The sequence below is a fragment of the Podarcis pityusensis genome (genome assembly GCF_964106645.2).
Source record: "Podarcis pityusensis genome assembly, chromosome: 13".
In the NCBI taxonomy this organism is placed as follows: domain Eukaryota; kingdom Metazoa; phylum Chordata; class Lepidosauria; order Squamata; family Lacertidae; genus Podarcis; species Podarcis pityusensis.
The window spans coordinates 2,805,633-2,821,213 of record NC_138038.1 but is presented as its reverse complement, the minus strand read 5'-3'; the positions used below and the strand labels follow the sequence as shown (position 1 = coordinate 2,821,213).

At 42.4% G+C, this 15,581-nt stretch overlaps 1 protein-coding gene and 1 long non-coding RNA gene across 5 annotated transcripts in view; one reads left to right on the top strand and one right to left on the bottom strand.

Moving 5' to 3' along the window:
- LOC308460627 overlaps window positions 1-5,640 on the bottom strand; it is a 36,196-nt gene extending 30,556 nt beyond the window's left edge. Inside the window, exon 1 of one of the 2 annotated variants that reach the window (XR_013978658.1) lies at window positions 5,500-5,640. This is a non-coding gene — a long non-coding RNA (uncharacterized lncRNA). The remainder of the gene's footprint in view (window positions 1-5,499) is intronic. The other variant, XR_013978659.1, reaches the window with a different exon arrangement.
- Window positions 1-15,581, top strand: part of EPB41L4B (erythrocyte membrane protein band 4.1 like 4B) — a 151,483-nt gene that overhangs the window by 44,882 nt on the left and 91,020 nt on the right. For all 3 annotated transcript variants that reach the window (XM_080976647.1, XM_080976648.1, XM_080976649.1), the window contains exons 2-4: window positions 8,046-8,150; window positions 10,896-10,938; window positions 12,475-12,553. In XM_080976647.1, the coding sequence (XP_080832773.1) occupies window positions 8,046-8,150; window positions 10,896-10,938; window positions 12,475-12,553 (227 nt within the window). The remainder of the gene's footprint in view (window positions 1-8,045; window positions 8,151-10,895; window positions 10,939-12,474; window positions 12,554-15,581) is intronic.

Here is a 15,581-nt window from a genome sequence, read left to right as displayed (position 1 = left end):
CTTGCAGAGTTAAAAGAAGTACAAGGGGTATATTTTCTTCCCACCATCATGCACTTAGTTTTAGGGAAAATCTAGAAGCATGAGTTCCTCTCCAGCTGATTTTTAGGTGCTTCAGAATTTATTACTCATCTAAGAAAATCATTCTCTTACATAACTTAGTAAGAGTTAGATGCACAAAGCTACTGGTGTTCAAGTTCTGTAACTGTAACTTCTCAAGGCTTTGTAAAACCAAGTTAACCCTCAACATAATGTTTGAAAACGTGCCTTTTGCCCTCCAAGTCAGTCAACAGTGTGAGTCATACTCTGAACTTTATCAGGCAGTAATCTTACACTTTTAAAATTGCAAATTCATTACAGTCATCTGTGCTTTATGTGGAATAACAGGCTCAACAGGGTTCTCTAGTCCAGGTTGTGGTTACTCATTAAACATGCAAATCGAAAAATATTTCATAACTCTAAATGAAGCAACTGACATTGTTTTTCGGGGGGGGGGGTAGGTATTTGAAAATATGAATATGAATTTTCATGCCCCTCTGTTTATGTATGTGTTCATATTGAAATAGGATTAACTTTGAATCAGAGAATTGGAAAAAGACCAAAAGGGTCATCTGTTTCAACCCACTGCAATGTGATACATTTCCCACTCCTGACCACTTGCTACTTGGAAATCAGTGTGGAAGAAGGACTCTGTGGGTGAACTGAAAGATTCTCAATGGCTTAAGATCTGGTCCACTCGTCTCTTTAGGTCTGTGTCTGCTAACATTAGGGATAATTCTTTGAAGGGGTCCACCTCTGGTTTTTAGACTCCAGTCCAACTAGCTGAGGTCTACTTCCTCATTATGTTGGTGGGATTGTAAGGTACTACTACTCAATCCACCAGAACCTTCTCTGCATGCAGGGAAGGGTTTGAGACCCATCAGCTCCCCTCACCTGGTCAGCCGGCAAGTCAAAGTCGTTTCCTGCAATGTGGCCGCTGTCATATGCTGACGGCTTCTAGGAACCACAGGTGAGAACTGAGTGCAGCGTAGAGCCCAAAGGTGGACAGACTACTCCAGAAAGAGCACAAAATCTCCCCCACCATCGGTACTAACCTTCCCCCCACCCCATACACCCCTTTTTAAGTAAAATAAATAAATCAAAAGGCAGCAAGCAGCAAATATTTGAATTCATGATCCTTCTATCTCTGGTTTTATTTCATGTGGTGGTGGTAATTTTATTTTTTCTTCGATTTAGTAGCATAGGAAGGGAGGGTGGGGAGGCGGGGCACCCAGGACAGCACTGGGGTGCAGGGTGCCCAAACAGCTGCATCCCTCCTGGGTGTCCTCCAGCAGGCCCAGTGCTGCCGTGAAACGCAGCTAGGGTGCTCTGCGGGCCGGCACACACCAGCTGCATCCCTGCCGGGTGTCCCTTGCCCACTTGGGACCCCCTGCCTCCATGGCACAAGCAGGGGATGCTACGCCAGTGCTCCTGCCTTCTTCCCACAAAGAGCCTCAGGAAAAGAGGGGAGAGATGGCAGGCAGAGCCCAGGAGACAGGTGCCCTCAGGGATTCAGTGTGCAGGTCACTCACTCTTCCTCACTGTTACTAGACAAACACATTCAATGAACAATTTCCCATGGAAATGTAAAGCGTCAGAGAACCTTCCTGATCATGTTGTTTTTGGGAAAACTCCATGCGGCCCCTCCAGGCGCCCTCTGTGCACAGCCACCCCTCCAACCCGGCTCCCCAGAGCAAACCACCTGGTCCGAAACTAGACCTCAGACTTATCTTGGGCAGCCCTGCCTAGCCCAACGGCGAGAGGACCAGACAAGGGGCATTCTCACTTCCCATTCACTCAGGTGGCACACCCTGCCCACTTCTACCCCATGGCACAGCACATGCAAGTGCACCTCCAGCCCCCCAGGCGCAGGTGGGTGGGGCTATGCCAGTGCTTTGATTTGCAAATGTTGGAAGAATTACCCTGCCAGTGCAAACAGGGTGGATTTGATTTAAATAACTAGTCTGTAAGACTTGATTTTAATCATTATTTTTTTTTACAAAAAGACTTGTTCTTGCTGGTATAAGATTTCATTTTTTTAAATAATAAATTTTCAGAGTAGTTTAGATACTCATATTTATGGTATGGGAAAGGGAAAACACATAAAGGCTTTTCAAACCGTATAATAAGAAAGTCATTAATAAGAGTGTGGGGAAAATAAAAAGATCTGTTAGAGCGGAAAACACCATGGTGGCTGTCACCCACTGAAGCATTTTCACTTAAGTCGACCAAAAAAGTAAGCTGGTTGACATCTAGAGAGTTGTTAACAGAAGAAGACGGTAAACTCAGACTAAAAGAGTATGATGAGCTGAAAGACTATCTGCAAAGTTGGTTACACCATAGGCAATTAAATGAAAATTTTTAAGGAAGACAATAAAAAGGGGTTTAAGTTATACAATCTCCAGATTTCAAAAAGAAATAGTGAAAGAGAATGTTAAATTGTTAAAATAAGCATGTAGTATTTTATTAGAGTGCGAAACCAAAGATGAAGAGGTAAAATCAGTTATGATTAAATGGGCTCAGGATGTGGGACACAACATCCAATTTGAAAGTTGGGAAAAATTATGGAAAGTTGATATAAAATTCACAGATTGCATACTATTAAGAGAGAATGTATAGATGGTATATCACACCAGTGAAAATGGCAAAGATGTTTAGGAAAGAAAATAACAGATGTTGGAGATGTAAGGAAAAGGAAGGAACATTTTATCATATGTGGTGGGAATGCCGCCCAGAGTGGCTGGGGAAACTCAGCCAAATGGGCGGGGTATAAATAATAAATTATTATGATGATGAGGCAAATAGATTAAAAATATTGTGAAATTATATACAATGAACTGGGAAAAAAAACGTTTAAAATGAATTTTGTCAAACACCCTGAAGCCATTTTGTTAGGTATCTCAAATCAAGAGCTATCAAAAGAAAAATGGACATTATTTATGTATGCTACAACAGCAGCAAGAATCTTGATTGCACAATATTGGAAGACGGAAGAAATACCATCAAAGGAACAATGGCAACAAAAGCTGATGAACTATGTAGAATTGGCTAAGCTAACATACAAACTACAAGAGGATGAAAAGGACTTCAAAAGAGTCTGGGAACCATTTAGTGTTTATTTGCAGAAATAACAGAATGGACTGGATTCACTGGCAGGATTTGAATAAACTTTCACAACTTCATTTAAGTAACAGATATTTTAAAGAAATGATAAGGGATTTTATTTTTGGGTAGGAAAAGCAGGATACGATATATAAAACTAAATAACTCAGCAGAGGGGGAGATGAGGGAAGTCCAGAGGAGGGGAGGGAGAATAATTGTAAATAACATGATGAATGAGATTGGTATCATTAATTGTTATAGAATTCAATAAATAATCGGGAAAAAAGAAAAAAAAAGAAATACATAGACAAATAATTATGAATTATTGTGAGGTTTCATAAGTTAACTGTTTATATTTGGACAACTTTTCTGATGTGCTTTTTGTAGGGGGGGGGGGAGGAAAGATAAAGTTGGGAGACCTAGTCTGGAAGCGGCTTGCAGAAAGAGCAGGCTGAGGAGAAACAGGCTGGTGGAAAGCTGGAAAAGGGGAACCGAGGACTGGAGCGGAGAACTTCAGGGATTCCTGCTGCAGGACTGAAGTTCCCGGTAGAGGCTTTCTTGTTTGGAGAATGTCAGGCCAGCCCCGGGAAGAAGGGCCTGGAAGCAGTGAACTCTTCTTAGTTGACCTGCAAGCACTTCAAGGACTTACAGATCCCAGTTGTTATTTCCACCCCTTTGGATTTGCTTCTGCATTCAGTTGCCTATTCTGTACAGTTGGGTGTGAGTGCAGTGGTTGGGACCCCGTGGGATTGGGAAGAGGTTGCCAGCCCTGAAGAGCCTTCAGCACTTGCCTCAAGTCTGAGGTGCACAGATATGCAACTGACTTGCACAATTAATACACAAAGATCCCAAGACTTGTGGAATATTCTGCTCACAAGGCTGTACTTTCATTTTCACTGCTTCACACTTAGCTAATTCCACTCCAAACAATCCATTCACTGAACCTCTTGGAACTTAGCCTTTCAGAGGTAAGGGGTTGGTTCTGTGTATATAAATTTGCAAAGGAACAATGGGATTAAGGTTTCTCCTCAGCTCTGTATGTTTATTCTATAACATTTTTCCTGTGAAGAAAAGGCATGTTATCTTTGCAGACACAAATTCACACTTTTGAGAGCTGCAAAAACAAGCATCTTTGATAATATCTTCTTGTTAGAAAAACTGCCCCAAATAATCTTACAGAAGCCTCTGGAAGAGCATGACATTGTGAATGGATTAATGGAATTCATTTATCAAAAAAACCACTGCATATTAAACCTCATGCTACGTAATTAAAAACAAATCCTTATTTTCTGATGAATAGCCTTTGGACTATAATGTAACTTACCGTAGATTCCGGCGTATTAGATGACACCCCCCCCCCCAAATTGGCAGCTGCAATTTGGGGTTTCGTCTTATAAGCCCAGTTGCCTAATACACTGGGCTGCTCCACGCCGGTAGAAGGCTGCCCGGAGCGAAGCGCAGCCTGCTGCCCCTGTTGCTGCTTCCGAAGCAGCAGTGGGCGGGCTCTGCGCCAGGCCGCTCTCTCCCGGTGCGGAGTGGAGCCCGCCGCTACTGCGGCTGCTTTGGAGCTGCCGCAGCTGCAGCAGGGGGCGGATGTCCGGCGTAAAAGGCGATCCCCACTTTTTAACCTCTTTTTCGGAGTTAAAAACTCGCCTTATATGCTGAAATTTACAGTAAATAGAAGACTATCTTTAGAAAGACTTTTCCTCCCAAAGCATTTTATTTTTTAAAAATCTGATTTAAATTTTTTAAAAATCGGATTACAAAATAATAATAATAATAATAATAATAATAATAATAATAATAATAATTTATACCCCGCCCTCCTCAGGGCAGCTAAAACCAATAAAATTACAATAAAACATAATGGGGGGGGGGAACAAACAAACAAACAAAACCGTTTATAAAAATACGGGTTAAAATACAATTTAAAATGCAGCCTCATTTTAATAGTAACCCATAAATCAACCATAACGGCTGGGAAACATAAGGGTCAGACTGAGTCCAAAGCAAAGGCCAGGCGGAACAGCTCCATCTTGCAGGCCCTGCGGAAAGATGTCAAGTCCCGCAGGGCCCTGGTCTCTTGGGACAGAGCGTTCCACCAAGTCGGGGCCACGGCCAAAAAAGCCCTGGCCCTAGTTGAGACCAATCTAACCATCTTGCAACCTGGGACCTCCAAAGTGTTGTTATTTATGGACCTTAAGGTCCTCCGCGGGGCATACCAGGGGAGACAGCCCCGTATGTATGAGGGTCCTATCATTAATTTTTATCCACCCTGGTTCAGAAAACCAACCCCAAATTTACCCTCAACTCTACCCTCCTTTCCAGATGTTTGGGTTGCAACTCAAAATCACTTCCTACCTTGTGAATTCCTCATGGAGGTTGTTTGGCTCCGATGAATAGTATTTGATTCGAAAGTGCAACGTATATGGTGGCTCAACTAGATGAAGAAAGGTTTTTAAATGTTAAAAGCCAGAAGCCGTGCAGTAACTCATACAATACTCTATTACAACGAACGAAGGTATTTTGTGAAAGTGCTGAAGCCTTTGGCGTGAGCAGGGCTGATGTCACAAAGGCCCAGCAGTGATGCTGCCACAGACAGACTAGGCAGGAGAGGGGAGTCCAAGCAGCACCAGAGAAACAGGAGAGCTGAACCAGATGTAATGGGGGCAGCTGTGTTTGGTTCATCACAGATTTGCTGGGGGAGCCAAAAAGCTGCCTTAGTAGCGTTGGGAAGCAGCCCCTCTGATTCAGATCCACTCTGCCATTCCACTCTGCGCCCTATGGTTGGGTGCGTCCTGTAGAACGAAAAATGCGGTAGATAAATAGGTTCCACTCTGGCAGAAAGGTAAACGGTGTTTCCGTGCACTGCTCTGGATCGCCAGAAGTGGCTTAGTCAAGCTGGCCACATGACCCAGAAGCTGTAAGTAAAGCGAGATGAGTGCCACTACCCCAGAGTCGGCCACGACTGGACCTAATGGTCAGGGGTCCCTTTACCTTTTACTAATTATATATATTTAGAATTTTATTGAAAATTAAGAACCTCTCCCTTTGTTCCTGGGAATGTGCTGGTGAATATTTTTTCTTTGAACTTGGTGTTCTTTGATAGCTGACCTGTTTATAGGGACTAGTTTGAAACATGGTGACTTAATTGGTCCTTTTGTTAACCTTAAAAATGTGTTCTTCGTATTCTTTTTCATAATTGCCATTTGTGCCATCCTGTTCAGATGCCCTGGCTTTTGTATGAGTGTATGTGTGAGTGTAGGGACGCGGGTGGCGCTGTGGGTAAAACCTCAGCGCCTAGGACTTGCCGATCGTCAGGTCGGCGGTTCGAATCCCCACGGTGGGGTGAGCTCCCGTTGCTCGGTCCCAGCACCTGCCAACCTAGCAGTTCGAAAGCACCTCCGGGTGCAAGTAGATAAATAGGGACCGCTTACCAGCGGGAAGGTAAACGGCGTTCTGTGTGCTGTGCTGGCTCGCCAGATGCAGCTTGTCACGCTGGCCACGTGACCCGGAAGTGTCTTCGGACAGCGCTGGCCCCCGGCCTCTTAAGCGAGATGGGCGCGCAACCCCAGAGTCGGACACGACTGGCCCGTACGGGCAGGGGTACCTTTACCTTTACCTTTTTATGTGTGAGTGTGCAAGAGAGAGGGAGAATCTTTATGTGGGCTGTACTGCTTTAGAACGCAGTTAGAGGGCTCACGTGTTTGAATATTCCTTCATATTTAAAATAAATAAAATTAAAATTGCTTGATGCAGGAAACCAGATGTCAACAAAGCATGCTCTTGATATGCTGGTTTTCTAACATCCCTTCCTGGAGAAGACTTGGATATTTTTCACACCAGCAAGTTAAGCAAGAAAGCCTTTGCAGGGGTTTGCAGGTGGCAAGTAATGCAGCAAAAGACCCGTGAGAGTTTTGACCTGTTCACTTACTGCTTTCTGGGGAGAAATCCCAATTCAGTAAGAGGATCTAATGCACTGTAACATTTATTTTGAATGTTTAAAAAACATGGTTCAGGGACAGACCGGAAAGTGGTTTCATTCAAGTAAGTGGCAGAGCCTGACTTAACTTGTGATGGAGATGCCCGTTGAAACCATTTCAATTGCTCTGGTGGATCATCTATACCAGGAGGAAGACAGATTGTGGATTATACTGGATCCCTCAGTAGCTTTTATACCTGGTATGCTTCAGGATAAGTTCTTGGGCAGGGGACTGGAGACACCATTTTTCTGTGATTTTCCACTCCTATCAGGAGGGCCAGGAACCTTGAGACTGGATTGCTGCAATGCACTTTATGTGGGGCTGCCTTTGAAGAGAGTCCAGAAATTGCAGTTAGTCCAGAACACTCTAGCTAGGTCACAAACAGGGACTGGACAAAGAAATCTTACTTTGCCTGTGTTGGTCTTAACGTTCATGGCTTAGGACCCAAATATTTCTTGGGCTGCCTTCTGCTCTTTTGATCTGTCCACTTCCTGAAAGTATTGTCTGGCACTTTTTGAGGGGTGCCCTTGCCTTCTGAAATATAGTGAGGAGCGAGCAGAGAGGATGCCTTTTCCTTTGGTGGCTCCTTGCCTTTGGAATACCTACTTCAAGGAAGTCCAGACCTTGTTGCCACCATTTAGGCAACCCCCCCCCCCGGCATTTAAGAACTGCTACTGTAAGCATCTTTAACTCAGAGCAGTTTGCTTTTACTGTCTATTTGAACAGGCAGTTGCTGCTCCAGTTGCTTTAATTTTCTGTATTAGCTTGAGTTTGTTATGCTGTTGTACTTTTTCTTTACTACCTTTCTGTTAGCTGAAAGCGCAATATTCTGTTGAAGTTGTCAGATGTCAGTAAATAAATATTGTTTGTATGAAACATGCATGTAACTATATTTCCTCCTTTTTATGTAATCCTTTCTTGTAGAAACACGCAAAAGGGCAGGATTTATTTGACCAGATTGTGTACCATTTGGATCTTGTGGAAACGGATTACTTTGGCCTTCAGTTCATGGATACATCCCAGATTTTGGTATGTAAATGAGCTTTATTTTATGGTAATTATGGTGTCTAGAAGCATATACTAAAAGCTCTGATAAGGAAGACCTTGTTTATATAATGTTGTGAAAGGTTAGAAAACTGGCACAAGTTTCAGAATTGCTCTGTGGAAGCTAGTGTGTCTTCAGTCCTTGGGTCTGGCTCTTATGCCAATAAGATACATCTTGCATTTAGAGGTATGAGAAGCATTTTTACACCCTGGCTGCATTCTACTGAGAGAGGGTGTGGGATGCTATAGAAAGGTATTCTTTATTGGCTGTGTTTTGCATATTGCCTCCAGTGGGATGTAAGAAGCCAAATATGTAGTACAAGAATGAGGCCCAAGAGTTGGGATTCAAATGAGAAAGAAAGTGTGTCATTGCAGATTTGCTCTCCAGGACCGTCCACCTAGTGGGGGAAGTGATGAATACTGCTAGCACCTCTTTCCACCTGAGCAGAGCTTGCATGTTTTCCTGCAGATATGCAAGACTGATCCGTGCTCTGAGGCTCACTCTCTTTCTCCCTTTTTGCTCCCTGCAAAGAAGCCTTCTTATTAACTGTATTGTGATTGGTTTGGTGTGGTGGTTTCCAGGGATCTTTCCACCAATGTGTGCTCCCCTTTCATCTGAGATTTTTGGTAGGCATGTTACAAAGGAAAGGGTATAGAAATGAGATTGAGGGCTAATCTGAGCTATGTTATGTGGGATGGTTTTTCACTCACAACCGGAGGCACTTCAAAATCTGCTTGAATCTGTCACTTTCAAAGTCTGCCAGGAAGTCGTATGTGACTTGGGGTAAATCTACATCTTCAGTAGATAAACAAAGTACAGCTCTCTTCATCACAGAACCATTTCCGAGTAGGAACACTTGTTTGTGTCATAAACTTCCTGCACGTTGAACAACTTTTGTGTCAAGGAAAGGCGTGGCAAAATAGGTGGGGTGAACTGAAATCCTTGCAGTGTAATGGCTTTGACAGACCCTAAAGCTTCCCTGGCCTGTCTCTTTTGGGGTCTTTGTGGCTTCAAGGCTGGGAAATTGCACCCACATAGAAACTAGCTTTGAGTACAGAATAGCTCTGTTTCTTTAGCAGACTGAATTGCCCTTGGTATCAAATGGAAATTGTCCTGGCAGTTTAGAAGAATTGGTGCTTAGAGGGTAATCTGAGAATATCTGAAACTGTCACTTCCAAAATACCATACTAGCTTCTTTCTGAATAGAGAAGTCATTTACTTGAGATGCAATAACATTTTTAATTATCAGGCTTCAACTCTACAGAGGAAGAAACCAAAACACTTGGGATTCAATTTGTATCATCTGGCAGAGATGGCACAATAGAGATTTGCTAAAGCCAGAAGTTGCCTGAATTATCCATGGCTTATTTTTTGGTAACTGAAGTGACAGTGTTCTTTGAATGAATAACAGCAAATAGTTGTGCTCCTCGGCCCCTGGGTGAATTGTATGCATTATCTTAAAGGAGATCTTGTAAAGCGCCTCCACCTCTAAAGGAGCCGTGTGTATTAAAAGTGGGCATTGCGTCCCCCCCCCCATTTGAAGTGGCTGCTTCAATTCATTGTTTCCCCATTGTCATGCTATTTTAGTGCTGTGTTCTGTGTGTTCAGTTTTTAAAATAAATAAATGCAAACACACCTATATTTCATTTTTTTATTTACAGTATTTATATTTATTTTCCCTTTTTTGGTGAGATTATCTGTTAAGATTTGAAGAGGAGCTCATTGCACAATGAGAATGGGGATTTAAAAAAACCACAAAACCAACCAAAAACATTTGGGCTCTTCCTTTCTAATGTGGATGGAGCTTTTCTCCATCAGGCAACCTCACTCTGCTTGGTCCAGAGGTTGGGGAGGCACAGGGGATTGGGCTAGTATAGGGAAGGGAAGTTGAGGCAGGCACTCAGCAGCAAAGCAGCTCTGGACTGCAGCCAAGTATGCAAACAGTGAAAGGTCTCCTTATTTTTGAAGTTTTTCCAAGGTAGATTTCCCTTTCAGTTCTCCTGTTTTTGAGGGGAAGGCTTTACATGTTTCTCAGTACAACTTCTGAACACCCCCTCTTCCAGCTCTAAGCTGGGATGGGGAGTCTGTGGCCCTCCAGAGTGTAGTTGGGCTGCAGCTCACATAGGTCCCAGCCAAGGTAGCCAATGGCCAGGCTTTGTGGAAGTTCCAGTCCAACAGCATGGAGAGGGCCATAGGCTTCCCCACCCTGGTTTAGAGTGGGACGTGGGGGTGATCAGTAGTTGTACTGAGAAACCTGTAAATCCTTTCCCCACCCAAGCAATTCAGTACCTCTCACTTATCATATCCACATGTGTCGTAAGGTAATTTTTCTTTTTAAAAGAGGAAATTGAGCCTCCTCCATCTCTTAACAGTTGTGGCATATAAGGTTCAGCTCCAGACATTACCCAAGCCAAAGTCACATCTCTCAAGGAAAACAGACAAGCACTGCTAAGGACTGTGGAGATGGTGCTGTTTTTCTGGACTTTCAAAAAACATTAGATTTTTCTGTGGTGTAAAAAGTCAGAAATCCAGGGGATATGAAGGATGGTATTATACATGCCACATTTAAAAAGTGCAGTTATTCCACACAAATGCTTGGTGTGGAAGCAGCACATGGAAATGGTGCAAATGCTTGTTGAACATGGTATTCTTTGTATGTTTCTTTCTGAACTATTAAAAACGAGCAGAGTCCTTCCTTTTTTTAAAAAACAACAATTTTCTTTTCCTAGCACTGGCTAGACCATTCAAAACCCATTAAGAAGCAAATCAAAAGTAAGTATGGTGAACCTAAATCTTGAGTCATTGCTAAATATTTCATATTTTTCAAATTACAGATTCACGTTGCCCACTATTTGCCATGTTGCTCACTAGTTGAAAGGTGTTTGTGTGAGATCCCTAAGCACTCCCCCCCCCCCGATACTGCCTCTTTCAGTAGTTTTCTCTTGATCAGATTAATGATATGCTATTTGGTAGTTCCCCATCTGGGACCACAATGCAGAGCTGATGAAACTAAGCAGGTATGAACTTGATCACCGTCCACCAGGAGCTCTTAATTAAGTTTGATAAGGGCTTCCAGACTGCTTTCTGATAAGCAAGAATGCTTCGCTGATCTGAGCACCTAGATCCTGAGTGTGCACTCTCAGTTTAAATCATAAAAAGTGCCTGGTTGAATCAAGCTAATCCCTGGACTAGCAATTGACTGGTAGTTCTGTAGTGAAGTGCAGTCATCCTTTAGTCCACCTCTGCTCTTCTTACTCCGTATTTACTGAGCACTTGATATGTCCTGTGTCTCTGTGCTCTGTTGATAGTTAGTTGAATGTGGAAGTGGAGTGAATATACACCGGAAGAGTAATTTATATGCAATGTAAATGTGCACTTAGATGAGCCCCTTAAATTAAAAAATTACTTTTTAATTTAATTAAAAAATGTGCTTTTTAGAGCACATTACCAGACATAAATTTTCCATAAAAGCATTTACGACAGAGTACCTACCTAAGTCTCCCAGTTGAAGTGTATTTCAACCAGTGATGTTCATGATCTATATTTCTTCTCCTTTAGCTCTTACACCCACGGCCCATTCTGTCTGCCATTGTTCGTTTCCTGCTTTGTCTGCCCATTCTGCCTTCAGTGTTGCCCTTTCCTTAAGCACCCCTCGGCCTTTCTGCTTCAAGCTGTTGCCTCCTCCACTCCACCTATCCTTTTCTTAAGATAAAACAAGATGTAATAGTAGCAACCCAACTTACTAGGAGTCCACTTTTGCAGAACTGCTGTACTGCCACCTGAAATTTCACCATATCTCCAATTTTAATCCACTTTTTAAAATAAAAGTTTTCCTGCAGAAACCTCCACTGAATGGATTGGCCTGAAATTTGCCAGGCTTAATCCACTCCGTTTGAAGAGGCAATTTTTCGATTTATAGTCAAGGAAGGGAGAGAGAGGGAGCTTCAGATTTAATGGATCAGATTGGGATGACTAGTGAATGGAATGGCAGAGTGGATCTGAATCAGAGGGGCTGCTTCCCAACGCTACTAAGGCAGCTTTTTGGCTCCCCCAGCAAATCTGTGATGAACCAAACACAGCTGCCCCCATTACGTCTGGTTCAGCTCTCCTGTTTCTCTGGTGCTGCTTGGACTCCCCTCTCCTGCCTAGTCTGTCTGTGGCAGCATCACTGCTGGGCCTTTGTGACATCAGCCCTGCTCACGCCAAAGGCTTCAGCACTTTCACAAAATACCTTCATTCGTTGTAATAGATGTATGACTTACTGCACGGCTTCTGGCTTTTAACATTTAAAAACATTTCTTCATCTAGTTGGGCCACCATATACGTTGCACTTTCGAATCAAATACTATTCATCGGAGCCAAACAACCTCCATGAGGAATTCACAAGGTAGGAAGTGATTTTGAGTTGCAACCCAAACATCTGGAAAGGAAGGTAGAGTTGAAGATAAATTTGGGGTTGGTTTATTAACCAGGGTGGATAAAAATCAATGGTTTGTTGTTGGTTTTTTTTTAAAAAAAGATGAAAAAAATGATTTTTTAAAAATTTAAATTGGATTTTTAAAAATAAAATGCTTTTGGAGGAAAAATATTTCTAAAGATAGTTTTCTATTTAAGTTATATTATAGTTCAAAGGCTATTCATCAGGAAATAAGGATTTGTTTCTAATTATGTAGCATGAGGCTTTACATGCGGTGTTTAAATTTTTTGGTAAATGAATTCCATTAATCCATTCACAATGTCTTGCTCTTCCAGAGGCTTCTGTAAGATTATTTGGGGCAGTTTTTCTAACAAGAAGATATTATCACAGATGCTTGTTTTTGCAGCTCTCAAAAGTGTGAATTTGTGTCTGCAAAGATAACATGCCTTTTCTTCACAAGAAAAATGTTATAAAATAAACATACAGAGTTGAGGAGAAAACCTTAATCCCATTGTTCCTTTGCAAATTTATATACACAGAACCAAGCCCTTACCTCTGAAAGGCTAAGTTCCAAGAGGTTCAGTGAATGGATTGTTTGGAGTGGAATTAGCTAAGTGTGAAGCAGTGAAAATGAAAGTGCAGCCTTGTGAGCAGAATATTCCACAAGTCTTGGGATTTTTGTGTATTAATTGTGCAAGTCAGTTGCATATCTGTGCACCTCAGACTTGAGGCAAGTGCTGAAGGCTCTTCAGGGCTGGCAACCTCTTCCCAATCCCACTGGGTTCCAACCACTGCACTCACACCCAACTGTACAGAATAGGCACCTGAATGCAGAAGCAAATCCAAAGGGGTGGAAATAATAACTGGGATCTGTAAGTCCTTGAAGTGCTTGCAGGTCAACTAAGAAGAGTTCACTGCTTCCAGGCCCTTCTTCCCGGGGCTCGCCTGACATTCTCCAAACAATAAAGTCTCTCACCACATCGGTTAACAAACATGGATACATATGCTGTAATATTATTGTTTTAGTTAAATAGTTTAAATAGTTATTAAGGAAATGATTATTTTTCTCCTTCCAATAAAGTGCAGGAGAAAAGTTGTCCAAATATAAACAGTTAAGTTATGAAACCTCACAGTAATTTCATAATTATGTATTTCTAATTGTATAACCAAATCAGTAATTTTTGATATAACTGTAAAAACTACTTAGAAAATTTATTATTCCAAAAATGAAACCTTCATCTGGTTGTAAATATTAAGATTATACCAGCAAGAATGAATCTTTCTGGAAAAAAAAATGATTTAAATAAAGTCTTACTGACTAGAGATTTAAATCATTATTTAAATTGTGATTTAAATCAATATGATTTAAATCAAATCCACCCTGTTATTAACAATGTTCTTTTTAATAGCATTATGTGCAGCTTTTGCCTTAATGTGTGTTAAGCGAGCTGCCACCAAGTACGGGACCTTTTGCATTCTTATTGAGTTTGGTGTCTGTAGGGACCATGTTCATGGAAAATTGACAGAATTTAGCAATGGTTAAAAAAATTCTGCGCTTAAGTGACTGTATCTTCAGAATATCAAGGACTGATTCTGTCTTAACTGTGGTTAAGCTTCATTCTAGTACCTTCTTTCTCCCTGGTTTATCTGTGACACTAGACTCCATGTTCATTAAACGTAGGCACTGGGAATAACTAGCCGCTGCCAACAGCTAAGGAGGACAGCTCTCATATCTCCTTATCTTTCACACGGCTAAAGGATGCTGGGTCACTGTCTGTATCAAGAGAGTCTTATAAAGCAGCTGGTATCCAGTTTCTTATAAGATTTTGACTTATTCTTTCCTATATAGTCTCTGGAAAACACATGCAAGGTGATGTCTTGTCCTTCCTGCATTCTGTAATTCTAAAACTGGAGGCTTAATTTTGTCAGAGGTTGGTTTGGATGGGATGGTGCTGTTGCCTCATGGCAGGGAGCAAGGGTCACACTTGTCAGATAGGAAGGGTCCCTCTTTAAACAGATGGTGCTTTAGTACATATCACACACTCGCTCTCATCTCCCCGAGAGAGGAAAATAACCTGACTGATGGGTTTTCTGTCTGTCTTCTCCAAAGACAGGTAATCCACCCCACCCTGGTCTGGAGTCCAAACCATGAGAGAAGCATCTAGGAGTGGCATTTTCAGGTCAGGTCATGTTGGAGAAGGTGATACAGTAGCATTCTCCCTACCTAGTTTCCTTGTGCCTTGACTTTTTCCTCACTAGTTCCATTATAGTACACTGAGATGTCTCCTAGGTTCTGGTTCCTTATAAGAAAACTTGGATACCTCTTGCCTTACCCAGCATCCCCTATTCCTGCAAAAGCTGTCAGGGTTTGAGAGTTGTCCTCTTGATTCACCTGGAATGTGAAGCCCCTGGCTCATCTCCTGTGAAAGGGTAGCAGCAGCCGGCATGGCTTGGTTGTTCATTCTTCTCTGAGGCCTAGCTAGCTAGAGTCTAAGTGGCCCAAACAGAAACCCAACTCTCCCTATTCACTCGCCCAGAGACCCAGCAAGTGAGCAGGCAATGCAGCAGGTGGGTAGACACAACCTCCTCTTTCCCCACCTTCGCCTGATGTGTGCCTTCTTTTTCAGGAGTGTGGGTAAATATTTCTTACTTCTTCCTCAGAGCCTGGCTATGTTCGGTTTCTGGAAGAGAAGGGAGGGCCAGATTTGGCATAGCAGGCCTTTCCTTACTCTTCCTTTGACCAAGCCAGTAACTTCATTGTTGGATGAGTAGGGCAGAGTGGGAATGAGGAAAAAGCTGCAGTGCTATGTTCCTAAACCTGTCAGATTTGATGAACATTTAGCTTTAGGTATATGCAAGTTCCTAACGTTCTGTCACACTGTAGCACGACCAAAAAAAGCAGAGGAGTGAGAGGTGAGGAACTTCCAGATGTTGTTAGACTCCAACTTCTACCATCCTTAACCATTGACTATGCTGGCTGGGACTGGTGGGAGTTGGA